This window comes from Podospora pseudoanserina, chromosome 1 (assembly GCF_035222485.1).
Source record: "Podospora pseudoanserina strain CBS 124.78 chromosome 1, whole genome shotgun sequence".
In the NCBI taxonomy this organism is placed as follows: domain Eukaryota; kingdom Fungi; phylum Ascomycota; class Sordariomycetes; order Sordariales; family Podosporaceae; genus Podospora; species Podospora pseudoanserina.
In genome coordinates, this window is record NC_085920.1 from 3,888,350 (window position 1) to 3,901,852 (window position 13,503).

The 13,503-nt window shown below is 54.1% G+C and overlaps 6 protein-coding genes across 6 annotated transcripts; 3 read left to right on the top strand and 3 right to left on the bottom strand.

Annotated features, from left to right (window-relative positions):
- Window positions 1-620: 620 nt before the first annotated feature.
- On the top strand, window positions 621-2,486 carry QC764_111180 (uncharacterized protein). The gene is made up of 4 exons (XM_062942383.1): window positions 621-812; window positions 913-1,213; window positions 1,269-2,203; window positions 2,338-2,486. Exons 2-3 carry the CDS (start codon window positions 1,134-1,136, stop codon window positions 2,092-2,094), a joined length of 906 nt encoding a protein of 301 aa, XP_062805324.1. The 5' UTR covers window positions 621-812; window positions 913-1,133; the 3' UTR covers window positions 2,095-2,203; window positions 2,338-2,486.
- Window positions 2,284-4,837, bottom strand: MSD1 (aspartate--tRNA ligase msd1). Its single transcript, XM_062942384.1, has 3 exons — window positions 4,579-4,837; window positions 3,774-4,522; window positions 2,284-3,719 (listed from the first exon to the last, which is right to left on the bottom strand). Exons 1-3 carry the CDS (start codon window positions 4,757-4,759, stop codon window positions 2,493-2,495), a joined length of 2,157 nt encoding a protein of 718 aa, XP_062805325.1. The 5' UTR covers window positions 4,760-4,837; the 3' UTR covers window positions 2,284-2,492.
- QC764_111210 (uncharacterized protein) lies at window positions 4,616-8,701 on the top strand. Its single transcript, XM_062942385.1, is given in 6 exon segments — window positions 4,616-5,055; window positions 5,124-6,176; window positions 6,268-6,505; window positions 6,575-6,765; window positions 6,816-7,412; window positions 7,431-8,701. 5 exon segments carry the CDS (start codon window positions 6,129-6,131, stop codon window positions 8,310-8,312), a joined length of 1,956 nt encoding a protein of 651 aa, XP_062805326.1. The 5' UTR covers window positions 4,616-5,055; window positions 5,124-6,128; the 3' UTR covers window positions 8,313-8,701.
- Window positions 8,702-8,935: 234 nt separating this feature from the next.
- Window positions 8,936-10,072, bottom strand: TFB3 (TFIIH/NER complex subunit; the record flags this gene model as incomplete). The annotated part of the gene is made up of 1 exon (XM_062942386.1): window positions 8,936-10,072. The coding sequence occupies one exon, from the start codon at window positions 10,070-10,072 to the stop codon at window positions 8,936-8,938; it is 1,137 nt and encodes a 378-aa protein (XP_062805327.1).
- On the top strand, window positions 9,137-11,665 carry QC764_111230 (uncharacterized protein). Its single transcript, XM_062942387.1, has 2 exons — window positions 9,137-10,510; window positions 10,570-11,665. The coding sequence occupies exons 1-2, from the start codon at window positions 10,367-10,369 to the stop codon at window positions 11,119-11,121; spliced, it is 696 nt and encodes a 231-aa protein (XP_062805328.1). The 5' UTR covers window positions 9,137-10,366; the 3' UTR covers window positions 11,122-11,665.
- A 4-nt stretch (window positions 11,666-11,669) lies between these two features.
- Window positions 11,670-13,439, bottom strand: QC764_111240 (uncharacterized protein; the record flags this gene model as incomplete). Its single annotated transcript, XM_062942388.1, has 3 exons — window positions 11,670-12,327; window positions 12,529-12,833; window positions 12,972-13,439. 3 exons carry the CDS (start codon window positions 13,437-13,439, stop codon window positions 11,670-11,672), a joined length of 1,431 nt encoding a protein of 476 aa, XP_062805329.1.
- Between the last annotated feature and the right edge of the window lie 64 nt (window positions 13,440-13,503).

Consider the following 13,503-nt stretch of genomic DNA (forward strand, 5'->3'; position numbering starts at 1 on the left):
GATCTGTGCTCTGGGAATGTTCTGTTTTAACATCTGAATGTCATCTCCGGGCGTTTGGACACCTATCTTCAACGGCTTCTCAACCTCCATCTCCGTTGTCAACGCCAGTAACGGCAAAGCCGCCTTCACCGTGTCGCGAGCATGACATCTCCAGAGCTAACGGTTGTCGTGACCTTTTGATAACGATTCAACGGTCATCCCAACGTCCCCAACAGTCGTCCCGTTGCCAGGCGACCACAACCTTGGGCCGGAAAGGCGAGGGCACTGAATCGAGGTGATTACCAAGCGAGCAAGATTCTGAAATGATTGCCGGACAAAAGTCAAATTTATTTCTGGTCCTGGTGCCAGAATAAGGTGAAGAAAATGGCTCAACTCTTGACTGATAGATGTGACAGATCACTGGGGAAGAATCCTCGCCGGTGTGGACTATGTATGCTCAGGGACTCATGCCAAGCCGTTCGCTCTTGCCAAACATGTCTTACCCCTTCACAAGGCATGTGGAGAAAGGATAGCGGTCCTGGGCGGTTCTAATCGAGGCAGGAGCGGTCCGTATGCAGATCTATAGACAGACGTTCATGATGACACCTGCACTCTAGCAACACTTATTCATCTTGCAAAGACACTTGTCAACTGTCATCTTGACGGACATCCCTTTTGAGAGCTCCGTCTCATATTCTGGCATGTGGCCATTCTTTCAATACGAGCTGTTGTATCGCCCTGTTGGTGATGATTAGGGACGGACTCCTCGTTCAACCCAGTTAGACCAGTTTTTGAGTCATACCAGATGTCCCAGATCATCGATGCTCTCGACTGTGAGCTCACCCACCTTTCACCGTCCCAGACCCGTTCAGCCCCGGACTCTCACCCAACGATTCAGCCCCCGCCGTTCACATACTAACATGATTCGAGAAGCGTGCTATTCCCCTGAATCGGTCTTGATCATCGTTGACCAAAGACGGTGAAGACCATGATTATGATGAGGCAAAAACGTTGCAACCCCGTAGCCCGTTGATGTATAAAGTGAAAGTTGACACCCTCTCAATCAGCAGCACCCTCTCAACTCATCCACCGGCTTCCATCCGCCTTCGTTCCCTAAAGACAAGAAAACACGCTCATTAGCTTCCATCTTCGATATGCATATCAGAAAGATCTCCGCCATCATCGCCCAGGTCAGCCTGACGTCGGCCAGTGTTCTGGCTGGACACGACATGGGGTAAGCTCACTTACAATCACCACAACACCCGTCACATACTGACCCACCCCCTCAGCAAGCGCGACAGCTGGGAAGACGCCAAAGCATTCGCACTCCCTAAGGCAAGCGAGACAGCGGCCAAGTTCAACGCCGCCCCCGAGGCCATGATCACCCCCTCCCCTGTTGTTTCCAAGCGCCAGTTCTTCGGCGGCATCCGTCCAGACGCCGGGTTCGAAATCGGCCGCCAGCAAGGTCTCGCCGCTGCCCAGGCCGCCCAGGAGCGCGTCGACAGGATCACCAATGACTTCAACTCGCGCTTCCCTCCCTTGTTTCCCGGGTTCCGCAACAACGGCTACAACAACAAGCGTGGCGACGATATGGACCAGGGCCAGCAGTACAATGATGACCCTGACCGGTGGGATGACAACAATGGGGTTTACCATTCGTATTACTCTGGGGCTGCTGCGGGTTATGCCTCTGCTGCCAACGACGGTGCTTACAAGGACGCCAACCAGGCTCAGCAGGGCTGGCAGCGTGGTGCGCCTGACTGGCAGGCTCATGCCTCGAGCTGGGCTGGTTATGGGGATTATGTTGCTGCTTCTGCTCATGGTCTGGCTAGTGAGGCAGTTGCTTCTGCGAATGGTGTTGCTGCTACTGCTGCTGCCGGGTATGGTGATGGGGACTGGGAGGGGGATGTTGCTTCTGCGCATGGCGTGGCTAGTGGTTATCAGTCTGAGTATTACCAGGGGGGTGTTGCTAGCCCTTCTGGGGTGCAGCCCACGGCTTCTGCTTCGCATGGTACGCAGATGGTGCAGGTTAATGAGGGGGCGGCTGGGGTGTCGGGGGGGAGGGCGGTGGGGCTCGTTGTTGGGGTGGCGGGGGTTGTTTTTGGGATGTTGTAAGCTCTGGGACGGGGGTCGTTCTGTCAAGGGGAAGAGGAGGAGCTTCGATACCCCTAGGTGGTGGCTTCTCTCTTTCGTTGGGAGGGGGGTTGGTGGGGGAAGTAGGCACGTATGTGTGTCCTTCGCTTTTTTCTGTGCTGGATATTTTTTCTCCGTGATCCCAGCTGTATAGAAAGTTGGTGACATAAAGCGGGAAATAAGATTGGGTTTAGTTTGGGGTAATAATTGGTGGGGATTTTATAGACTTGTAAAGTAGCTTGGTGGTGAAGAGTAGGGCGGTAACACTTTTGTGTTTCGAATCCTTTCTCATCTGCATCCAACAGTGGTGAAAGGGATCTTCTATGATTGGAGTGTACAAGATATCTTACATCTGTTTCCACCTTATCCAATACCTTTTCTCATTCCTTCTTCTTCTCCTCCTTGGGTCTAAAAGCCAAATGATACGTCCCCAACTCCTCACTAGTAATCTTGCCCGGCGACCTGACCATCAAATCCTCCCCTTTCATACTCTTTGGAAAAGCAATCACATCCCTTACTGAGTCTGTCCCTGTGAGCACCGCACAGAGCCGATCAAACCCCAACGCGAACCCTGCGTGTGGCGGACACCCCGCTCTTAACGCTTCGAGTAGATGAGAGAATTGCTTGACACCCTTGTCGGACATTTTGAGAATCTGCCTAAAGACATACTCCTGCATTTTCGCCGTGTGGATCCTTCTCGACCCACCACCTAGCTCAACCCCGTTGAGGACGAGGTCGTAGTGGTCTGCTCTTGCGGCTAGGGGGTTGGTAACCATCAGCTCGACGTCTGCGTCGGTTAGGGGGGCAGTGAAGGGGTGGTGTGTTGCGCTGAAGCCTGATTGGCCTCCTTGGCCCGGGTCGGTTTCGGTGTTGGGTGTGAACATGGGGAAGTTTTGGACCCAGAGGAAGTTAAACTGATGAGAGGGGGGGAGGAAGCCAGAGGTGACGGCGGAGGAGTATAAAAGGGTGCGGATTTGGCCTAGGGCGGTGGAACCACCTGAAAAGGGGGTGGGAGGTCGGGCTTGGAAAAAGATGACGTCGCCTGAGGTGAGGGAGGGGTAGAGGTTGGTTATTGTTTCGAAGCCGGAGTGGGAGAGGGGGGAGAGACCCATTAGGGGTTTGGAGGTGTCGATTATTAGGGCGGCGGGTTGGCCGTTGGGGTTGAGGGAGAAGAGGGCGGGGGGGAGGGTGGAGAGGAAGGTGTGGATGAAGGTTGTTGTGTCCCGAATGGAGGGGGAGGTGGTCGGGGTGAAGACGAAGGTGTCGATTGTGGGAGAGGGGAGGGGGGAGATCATGGAGGTGAAGGATTCGGGGAGGGGGACGTTGGGGGTTATTTCAAAGGGGATGCGGGTGTCGGGCTTGTCAACGCCGAAGCGGGACATGGCTTCTTCGTAGGTGATTCGGGGGAAGGGTTTGTCTGATACAGGCCAGGGGTTGGGGGATGGGTCGGAGGAGGGGGGGGTGCGTCTGGGGACGGGGTAGCGCTCGTTGGTGTCGGATTGGACGAGTTCGAATTGGGAGTTGAGGGACTTCATGAGGTCTTTCATGATGGACTCGACTGTGCGCATGACGTCTTGGCCGGTGGCGAAGGACATTTCGAGATCCAACTGTCAAGGGGGCATTAGATGGTGTTGTGGTCAAGTCAAGTCTGCGGAATTCACCTGGGTAAACTCGGGCTGTCTGTCGGCTCTGAGGTCTTCGTCACGGAAGCATCTCGCAAACTGGTAGTACCCACGGATACCGCTGGACATGAGAATCTGCTTGTACTGCTGAGGGCTCTGGGGAAGGGCGTATGCTAAACCAGCCCGTCGTGTTGGAACTAAGAACTCGCGAGCCCCCTCAGGCGTAGACTTGAAGAGGATTGGTGTTTCCACCTCGGTAAAGTTAAGATCGGTGAGGGACTTGCGCAGTTCATGGCCGATCTTTGGGCGTGCACGAATACGAGCCTGGAGAGCCTCATCGAAGCGGATCTGAAGGTGCCGGGCCGAGGGCGGGAACTGCACCCCCTTGGACACGATGATATCCTTGGGGAAAGCATTAAGAGGCTGAATATTCTGCAGAGAAATCTCGAGATGTGTGACGCCTTTGGGAAAAGAGCCAGGAACATCTCTTTGAGAGGAGGCAGACAAGTCTCGGTCGCCTTTTTGAGATACGACAGTTCCGGTCACTGCGACTGGACTGTGGAGAGGCAGAGCCCTAAGAGCGAGATGGGCCTCGTGTCCAGGAGGAGGGTTAGATTCATCACCGGGCTCGGAGTGGGATACAACCTGGATAGACGGCCCATTGTCGACTTGCACATTGGCAAAGATGAGCTTCTTGGACGATATCCTTCTCTGGGAGAGAAAGCCATGTACTGTGACTGTCTGGCCATTCACAAACTGGTTGGCACTGGACGCCTGGGGAAAGTGATCTTTATTCTACATCAGCCGAGGAACTATGAATTCTGGAACAGATATCTCTCCATACTATAGCTCGACCATTCTTCCCGAAGCTGCTGTGTGATATCACTATGAGTGAACCGTTGAGGTACCCACGAGACACCTGATGGCCGGCGGATGAGTCGAGGCTGGAGAAAACTGGTGCACGGTCTGAAATTTGAGGGTCTCAAGCTGGTGAGACGCCTCATGGAAGGCCGTGAGAGGGCCATGCTCTGTATAGAAAGTCGAAAGTTGCAACTTGTGCACACCAGAACTTGGGCCAATTCACTACCAAATTCACTGGCAGCAGTCTCATGGGGGGAGCTTCAGAGCTGCGAGCCTGCCGACAGCCGGCAGGCAACGGCAGGCAACGGCAGGCCCCACTCTTGCTCGGCTGATGTTTGGCCCGAGCACTCTGTGGTGGGGCCCTCTGGCAGAGCTGGCCGCGACCTACAAAAGTTTTGCGGCTCGATCCATTTTGGAATTTTCCTCTTTTCTTCTTCATGACCCTCTCATTCAATACAAAGTGAGTAGCACCCACCACCACCACCAATTTTTACCGCAAATATCACCAGCTAACAGTTGTTTATCCAGATGATGAAAGCCAGCGTGTTCCACATGATAAAGCTTCCGCTTCTTCAAACTTCCAAACTCCCCCCTCACGGGGCTTAGGTGGTTTGGTTGGGAGATGGAGTTGGAATTATGAAATAAGCGTTCGGCACACCGACCTTGTTACTTATCGGACGCAATAACGGCATCTCTGATTACACTGAATGAGAAGGGGTTGACTCTGGGGCTTTGTTTCTGGTAGTTTTTGTGACCTTTCGTATCGCTGAAGGCATCCTCGATGGGCATAGGGTTGCGTTCACGACGGGGCCAGTCACCAAATTAAGGTGCTTGGAGACTCTGCCTGGTGGTGTACTGTCACTTGATGTTTGGAGATGATGCCCTCGGCGACAAGTTTGTTGCGAGTAAGTTGGTCGCGGACACGAGCGGAACTGTATCTTGAAAATGTTGACTGGGACAAGTGTTCCACATCGTCTTCATGTTCGGATACGCCTGTAGCACTAGTTTACCTGTCCACAATATCACGTTTGGATGATTGAACACAAATATAATGCACATGTCTCGGATACATGAAATCAAGCGGGAACCCGCAAAGGCGGCCCCTCGATTTCCGTCCCGTTGACCCATGTCACTGGGAGAGACCCGCCTACCCGACTGCCCATCCACACACGGCAGCACGGCAGGTTCCTTTTGACGTGGGTTTCCCAGTTACATTTGCTGTCCTGCATTGCAGAGAGTATCAACCTATCAACCTATCAACTTCGCCCGCAGACCGTTCCCAGCTTGCCCGCCTTGCGGCCCCTAATGCACGCTTAGGTCACCTCACCTCGCCGGCTAGGAACCGTTCACTGTCCGCTGCCCGACCTGCCCCATCTCACCATCATCCCCCAGGCCATCTCCGCTATCACTGGACACCCGCTCCAAGTCCCTGTCGCGAGCCATCACACGCCATCAACACATTGAGCTTGGAGGGCGCTTTTTGCAGCAGCGTAGCCCCGTGCCAGTTCAACGACATCCCCATCTCCAGCAGTCATGGCGAGCTCCTTTGAAAAGTCCGTCAAGGGCGCGACCAAGATCAAGGTCCGTAGACTTCCCCCCCCACCTTGTGCCCGCGAGAATTGTCGGCTTGTTTTTATCGTTGTCCGGGCCTGACCAACTGTATCGCTCACAGGCCGCGCCTCCGAAAACAAAATACATCGAGCACATTCTAGTTGCGACACATTCGGGCGAGGCGGGCGTGGGCGAGGTATTCCGGGCGCTCCACCACCGGTTGCGCGACTCAACATGGACCGTCGTCTTCAAGAGTTTGATCACTGTTCACCTCATGATCCGCGAGGGCTCGGCAGATGTCACCTTGGCGTATCTTGCGAAACACCGGAACATGATTGCTATCAGCATGTTTTCTGATGGTAGGTAGCCCCGGCCTCCCCAATTCACTCGAGATACCGACGGGTCACTGACAGTCTCTTCGTATACAGCGCAAACTCAGGGGCGAAACATACGACATTACCACAGTTATCTTGCAGAAAGAGCGCGAGCGTACCGAGAAACAAAGGTCGACTGGGTGCGGTCGAAGGATTCGAGGCTGGAGAAACTGTCCATCGACAAGGGTTTGCTTCGGGAGACGGAAATTGTTCAGCACCAACTCACGGCCTTGCTGAAATGCGACGTGAGTTTATCACCTAAAACATCCCTCGACTGTATGCTGACACACAATAGGTGATGGAGAATGAGCCTGAAAATGAAATCACCATCACTGTGTTTCGGCTCCTTGTCCTGGACTTGCTGGCTCTTTTCCAAGCCCTGAACCAGGGACTGATCAACATCCTCGGTCACTTCTTCGAGCTGTCCAAGACTGATGCCGAAAGAGCTATGGATATCTACCGGACATTTACCAGGCAGACTGACTACGTTGTACAGTATCTCAGCACGGCCAGACAGTATGAGCATCACACCAGGGTGGAGGTTCCTAAGCTGAAGCACGCCCCTGTTAATCTCGGGCGCCAGCTCGAGGAGTATCTGAAGGATCCCGATTTTGAGATTCACCGGAGGCAGTACCTGGCCGAGCTTGAGGCCAAAAAGTCATCCAAGGGCGGGTCATCAGGAGCTTCGAAGTTGCCCAAGTTTGATGCCTTTGAGACCAAAGCATCATCCAGCACAAGCGCACCTGCTTCTCAGCCAGCCCAGACTTCTCAGGCTGCGGCACCAGCAAAGGGACCCGACGTCAATCTGATCGACTTCTTTGAGTCCATTGAACAAAACCAGACGACACTGGCTGTCCAAGGCCAGACGCAGCAGGCACAAGCACAGCCTCAGTTACAACAACAACAACAACAACAACAACAACAACAACAACAACAAACGCAGATGCAGATGGGCATGTCTCCTTGGGGCCCTGCCCCATTCCAACCTCAACAACCTCTTCAGCAGCAACAGCAATTTCCCCAGAACGGATTTGTCGCCTCTCCCGTTCACCAGTTCCAGACGGGTGTTCCCTTCCAACAGCAGGGGCAGCCAGCATTTTCGCCACAGCAAACTGCGCAGCCAGTACAGCAGGCCTTTACTGGCGTCGGCTTCGGCGGGTTCTCTCCGCAACCCCAGGTTGGCTTCCAGCCCGGTTCTCTCGCCCCGATACAGCAGGATACCGTCGCGAATTTCCAGACAGGCGCGCCCACTTTCCAAGGAGGCCTTCAGGCGCCTCAACAAAACACCAACCCTTTCCGCCAGTCCATGCTCATGAACCAACAACAAACAGGCTCACCCTTTGCGCAGCAGCAACCTGTTCAGGAGGTCGCTTCTCCTCAGCAACGCCCCATGACAAGCCAGTCTACCAACCCCTTTGCTCGCTCCTCACCGCAAGGGACACAGCCATTTGCTGCACCAACGTCCAACTCACCTTTCCAATCCCAGGCGCCACAGCAGCCCACTCAACAACAAATGCAGCCCATGCCGACGGGCACGAACCCGTTCGCCAAGAACTTTGGACAGGCTCAGCAAGTGCAGCCTACTCAGCAGCAACAGCGACCTGTCACTGCGGGGGGAATATTGTCCCAGCCGACGGGGACGAATCCGTTTAGGCAGGGAGCCTTCGTGAATCATCAGACGGGACTGGGGTGGCAGCATAACCAGCAGGCTATTGGGGGTGGGTTGGATCAGGTTGAGACTGTGCCTGTGTTTCCTAGGCCGGCGGCTCAGACGCCGTGGCAGCAGCAGTGAGGGAGGGGTGGTTTGTGTGTGATATAAACTTGCTAGGGAGGCTAGAGAATATGGGGGGAGGTTTGGGGCTGCAGAAAGGTTTACTTTTTTTGCTAGGAGGAGCGGCGGCGCTGGGATTCATCCAGCGAGAGCACAGATAACATTCGTTTGGCAAAGAAGCATTCAAGCGCGGCGTTTGTGAAATAGGCTGTTGACTTTTTTTTGGTGGGGGGGAAGGGGGTTTCCTTCCTTAGTCCCCCCCCCCATTGTTGCTTGTTTGTTTTTGGAAGACATGGTGTGGTGGGGGGTCGGTTGAGATGGTATAGGGGGTGTTGTTTTGAGGGGGTAGTGAGTGGTAGTAGTAAGATTCATTGTATACTTTAATTTTATATCATTTTTGGCATTTGAAACACAGACCTTGAGCTGTTGTATATCCAACATCGTCACGGTGGGTCAAGATAATAAGACCAAGAAGTCGTCTATTTTGATCATGTCCTTCTTTCCCTGCGTAATATCCTTTTTGTACCTACCTATCTTGTCCCAATATCTAAAACCTTACCAAGCCTTCCCTCCAAAAACGCCAGCGCTATGCCCATAAATCACACCCAATATCAAACAAATGGCCAATAAAATGATAGCCCCCCCTAATCCAACTCCATCTTCAACCCCGGCCCATCCCCCCCACCAGCAGCCAGCGCAGCCCCCATGCCCACAACCTCACTCGCCACCAGTCCCACCCCCACGTCTCTCTCGTCCTCAATAAACACCCCCAACCCAGCAAACGCCTCAAACATGGCCCTAGAGGTGTATTCATCGAAGCTATACCCCCCCGTCACATGCGCCTTGTCCGACCTGTACTTTTCCACATTCGGATGCGACAGCCCCCCGTGAATCTTGTACCGACTAGGAGTGAGATCCAACCCCCCAAACGGGTCATACGGCCCCTCCGGCCTCGGCTCTTTCTTCTTTTCTTTGAGCCCCCGGATGGAAAGTTTACCCACTGCGTCCGCTGTTGATGATGACCCAGCGACGAGGTTGGTAACCGCTTCAACAGCCTTGTTCCCCCTCCGTTTCAGCTGAACCCGTTGCTGATCCGGGAGGGGTTGTCCCCGTTCCAGACTATCAATCTCCATTTCCTTGATTTTGATCTTTTCCATCTTTTCCTCTTCCGCCTCCTTTATCGCGTCAAGTCTGCGTTGTCGGGCGGCAGCCTGCTCCGCTGCTAGCCTCCGACGTGACTGCTCATCCTGTTCCTTGCCTGCGCGCCTATTCCTCTCAATCTCAGTTTTATGCTCTGCCTCCCACTGCTGGAGTTGGGCCTCTGCTTTCCGCTTGGTAGGTTCGTCGCCGTGGACGAGGTCAAAGGTTAGGTCTTCGACCATTTGGAGGTAGTTGTTGTAGTCACGGAGCGTGTTGAAGTCGTCTTCGACTTGGTTGAAGACTTGGTTCACCCTGCGCCGGATGTCGACTTCGCGTTCTACCGAAAGGTCGCCAAAAAAGGGGGAGCGGAAGCCTTTGCGGCGGAGGGTGCGGTGGCAGCCGGCGTAGGGGCATTGCTGGGGGCCTTCGTTGAAGAGGCGGTTGACGCAGGAGGAGCACATGGAGTGGTAGCATTCGGGGTTGATGAGGAATTCCATATCGCGGTTGAGGTAGCGGATTGTTTTGCAGACGGGGCACATATCGTCGCTGTCGGGTTTGGGGAGGCCGTCGGGGGCGAGGGAGGAGACGGCTGTGACGCCTCCGGGGCGGGGGGCTGAGGTGGGGGGGCGTTGAGGGGGCATTTTTTTTTTCTTTTTTCTTTTTCTGTCTGGTGTGTTTGAAATGTCCGGTGGACGATAGTTGTTGTTGTGGTGGTGGTGAGTGGTGGTGCTTGCTGGTGGTGAAGTGGGATGTTTGTGGTCGCGAAACCGTTTGCAACAGGCTACAGTCGGAATTAATACAAGGCTGAGGTTGGTAAGCCACCACTTGACGCGAACCACCCCTGTAGGATATGTGGGGCCCGCCATGTGGGGTACCTTTCACCTGGGAAGTGCGGGGTCCCCAAGCTTTCCAAAGAGCTCCCTTTTGCCCCCACCATGAGCTCAGCGGCCAGCCAGTGTTCCATCGCTTTCTATTGTCAGTTTCCAAACTCCCATATCAACAAACCCCCTTTTCTCACCATTCCCAACTATCACCACCAACAACACTACAGCCAAACCCCTTCAAAATGGCCGACACCGGTACGTGTTAACTCCCCTTCCCCCTCATCCCGCCCATCTAACAACCCTCCCCGCCTCTAGACCCCACCACCGAAGCCGCCGCGCTCGCCCGCGAAAAAGCTGAACAAGCCTCCCTCCCCTACACCTGGACCCAAACCCTCCCCGACCTAACCCTCACCTTCCCCATCCCCGCCTCCCTCAAGGCTCGCGACCTCTCCATCTCCCTCACCAAAACCACCATTTCCGCCGGCATAAAAGGTCAAACCCCCATCATCTCGGGTCAATTCCCCCACCCCATCCACGTCGACGACTCCACCTGGACAATCACCACATCCCCAGACAACAGCTCCAAAACAGTCGAGATCCTCCTCGACAAGGTCAACAAGCAAGAGTGGTGGGCTCACGTTGTCACCACCGCCCCCAAGATCGACGTCACAAAGATTGTTCCCGATAACTCCAAACTCTCAGACCTGGACGGGGAGACGAGGGGTCTAGTGGAGAAAATGATGTATGACCAGCGGCAGAAAGAGCAAGGGCTGCCGACGAGTGACGAGCAAAAGAAGATGGAGATTCTCAAAAAGTTTCAGGAGCAGCATCCTGAGATGGATTTTAGTAATGCCAAGATTCAATAGGAAGGTGGGGGGGGGGAGTAATGTTACCAAAAACCAATGTTGGAAGGGGTGAGTGACATCACGAATTTTATGAAATAATTTTATACAATGGAAGGTTCAATTGAGTTCTATTTTGGTCATGAAAATTCATGAAAACTGGCTGGAGATCATATTTTACCTCTGCTGCTGAAAGTTTTCGAATACGGTCAATATGGGATCAAGATTGGGGGGGGAAAAAATGTGAGGAGTGAAACGAATCGCTCAAGACCGCTGATTTTCAAGTCACCAAAGAAGCAACTGGTCAAGGCGTCAGAGAGCTCCTCTTGATCTGATCTTGGAATCGCTAGTATTGATAAGCAGATTGAAGATGCTGCAAACCATCAATTGTCAGATTGAAAGCGTTCCGTGGAAGATTGGTGGTCACCGCAAAGAGTTATGTCATGCCAGAAAGGGATGGAAAACCGTGATACACCACATCACAGGGAAAAAAAAACAAAAACAAAAAAAAAAAAAAAAGAAAAGAGATGCAATAGTTCGATTTCTAAACCATCGACCCTATGGCCTCACCATTACTGTATCTTGTTCAACCTCGCCTGCTTAAACCTGCTCAGCTTCTTCGGCCCGTCAGTATTCGCAATCAACCCGTCCTCATTCAGCGGCGGGTCCTCAATAAACCCTCCCTGCTTTTGGATCAGCTGGTTCCTCATGCGGTTATACTCCACCGCAGCGGCTTGATACAACATCGCCTCGTCCATGTCATCTGGTTCGACGGCTGTAGCGGGAGTGGGTCTCTCAACAACGGTGGGAGCAATGGTTGTATCCTCTGGCGGTGTCGGCTCGGGTGGCGGTGCGGCAGCTTTGTGGATAAACGTTGCAGGCAGCTGGTGTGGCCCTGGTGGGAGGCCACCGGTGGCGCGCTCTTTCTTGAAGCGCGAGACACGCTTGGGTGGTTCCTCTGGTTCGTCGTCTTGCATGGTCAAATCTGTGACCTTTTCCACAATGTCGACGACGGGATTGATCTTGGGGGCTGCCGGTGCATCTGGCCGGGTGGTGGTGGTAGTAGGAGCAATATCCAGCTCTGTCGCAAAGCTGACGCTCTTCTCCTCCTTGGGTGCTTTCGCCTTCTCCTTGGGAATCTTCGTCGCTGCCTTGGGTGCCGATTCCTTGACGACCGAGATCCTCCCCATACCCTCATCAGGTACCGTTCGTTCATGCTGAACAGGAGCGCTAAACGCAGATTTCACTCCGAGTTTCTTTTCGAGCTCCTGCATGCGTTGGATGTAGTCAGAAGACAAAACGCTGTGCTTGGATCTTCCCAAATCGTCCTCGTCATCGTCTTCCTCATCATCATCCATATCCCAGTCCTCGTCATCACTAAACTCGCCCTCTTCCAAGGTGAGTTCAGCGACTACAGGACCGATTTCCGACATGCTATACTCGAGCATCTCCCGCCGCAGCTTGGCATCCTCCTCCGGCTCATCCTCCGGAACAACAGCCTTGGACATATCCATGGCCTGCGACTCCTGAGCAATCTTGATGACGTGCTCCAATTGCTGCTGCGCAAACGTCTTCTCCAACCTTTCCCCTTCCGCATGTCCAGGCTTCGTACCCTCAGCAAAGGTAACCGTCTTTTTGGCGACCATCGACTCCCCATCGGCCACACCCCCCTTCGGTTCACCCTTTCGCTCGACAGCCTTTGGCGTGGCCTTCTTCTCCTCTTGCTCCTTCCCCTCCTCAACCCCCCTCTCAATCTCCCCCCTCGCCCTCCCTCCCTCCTCCTCCGTCTCCGCCAACATCCCCCCCGCCTTCTCAAAAACCTCCATCAACCTCCCCGCCGCCTCCCCCCCACTCCGCACCCCCGCATCAACCACATTCCCCTCCTCATCCAACCACTCAACAATATCCATAATCGGCAACCCACTCTCCTCATCCCTCGGCACATCCGGGCTCGCCACCACCTCCGCCGCCGCCAGCCGATTCTCCTCCTGCTCTAGCATTTTGCCCACAGTATTGATGTTCCCCTCTACGTAATCAATCCTGTGAGTCAACAAGCTGAGCATTTGATCCACCTCTCGAAAATCAGTCTTTCCCATTATCTCGTTGATTTCCTTTTGGGTGAGGACCTTGCCCGAGAAGTCGCGGCGGATGCGGCGGAGGGATTCAACTGGGGTGGGGGTGGTCGAGGGGAGGAGGGAGATTTCTTCTTTGAGGGACGAGTATTCGAGGTACCATTGCTGCCAGTGGGAGAGGGAGGCGCGGAGTTGGGTCACTTTTTGGGTGAGGGTGGTTATGTGGGTGGAGAGAGTGGTGAGGTGGTCTTTTGGTGGTTGGGATGACATGGTGGGCGGCGTGGTTTGTTGTCGTCGTGTTGGTTGGCTGACGACAGATTTTATGTATGTTGAA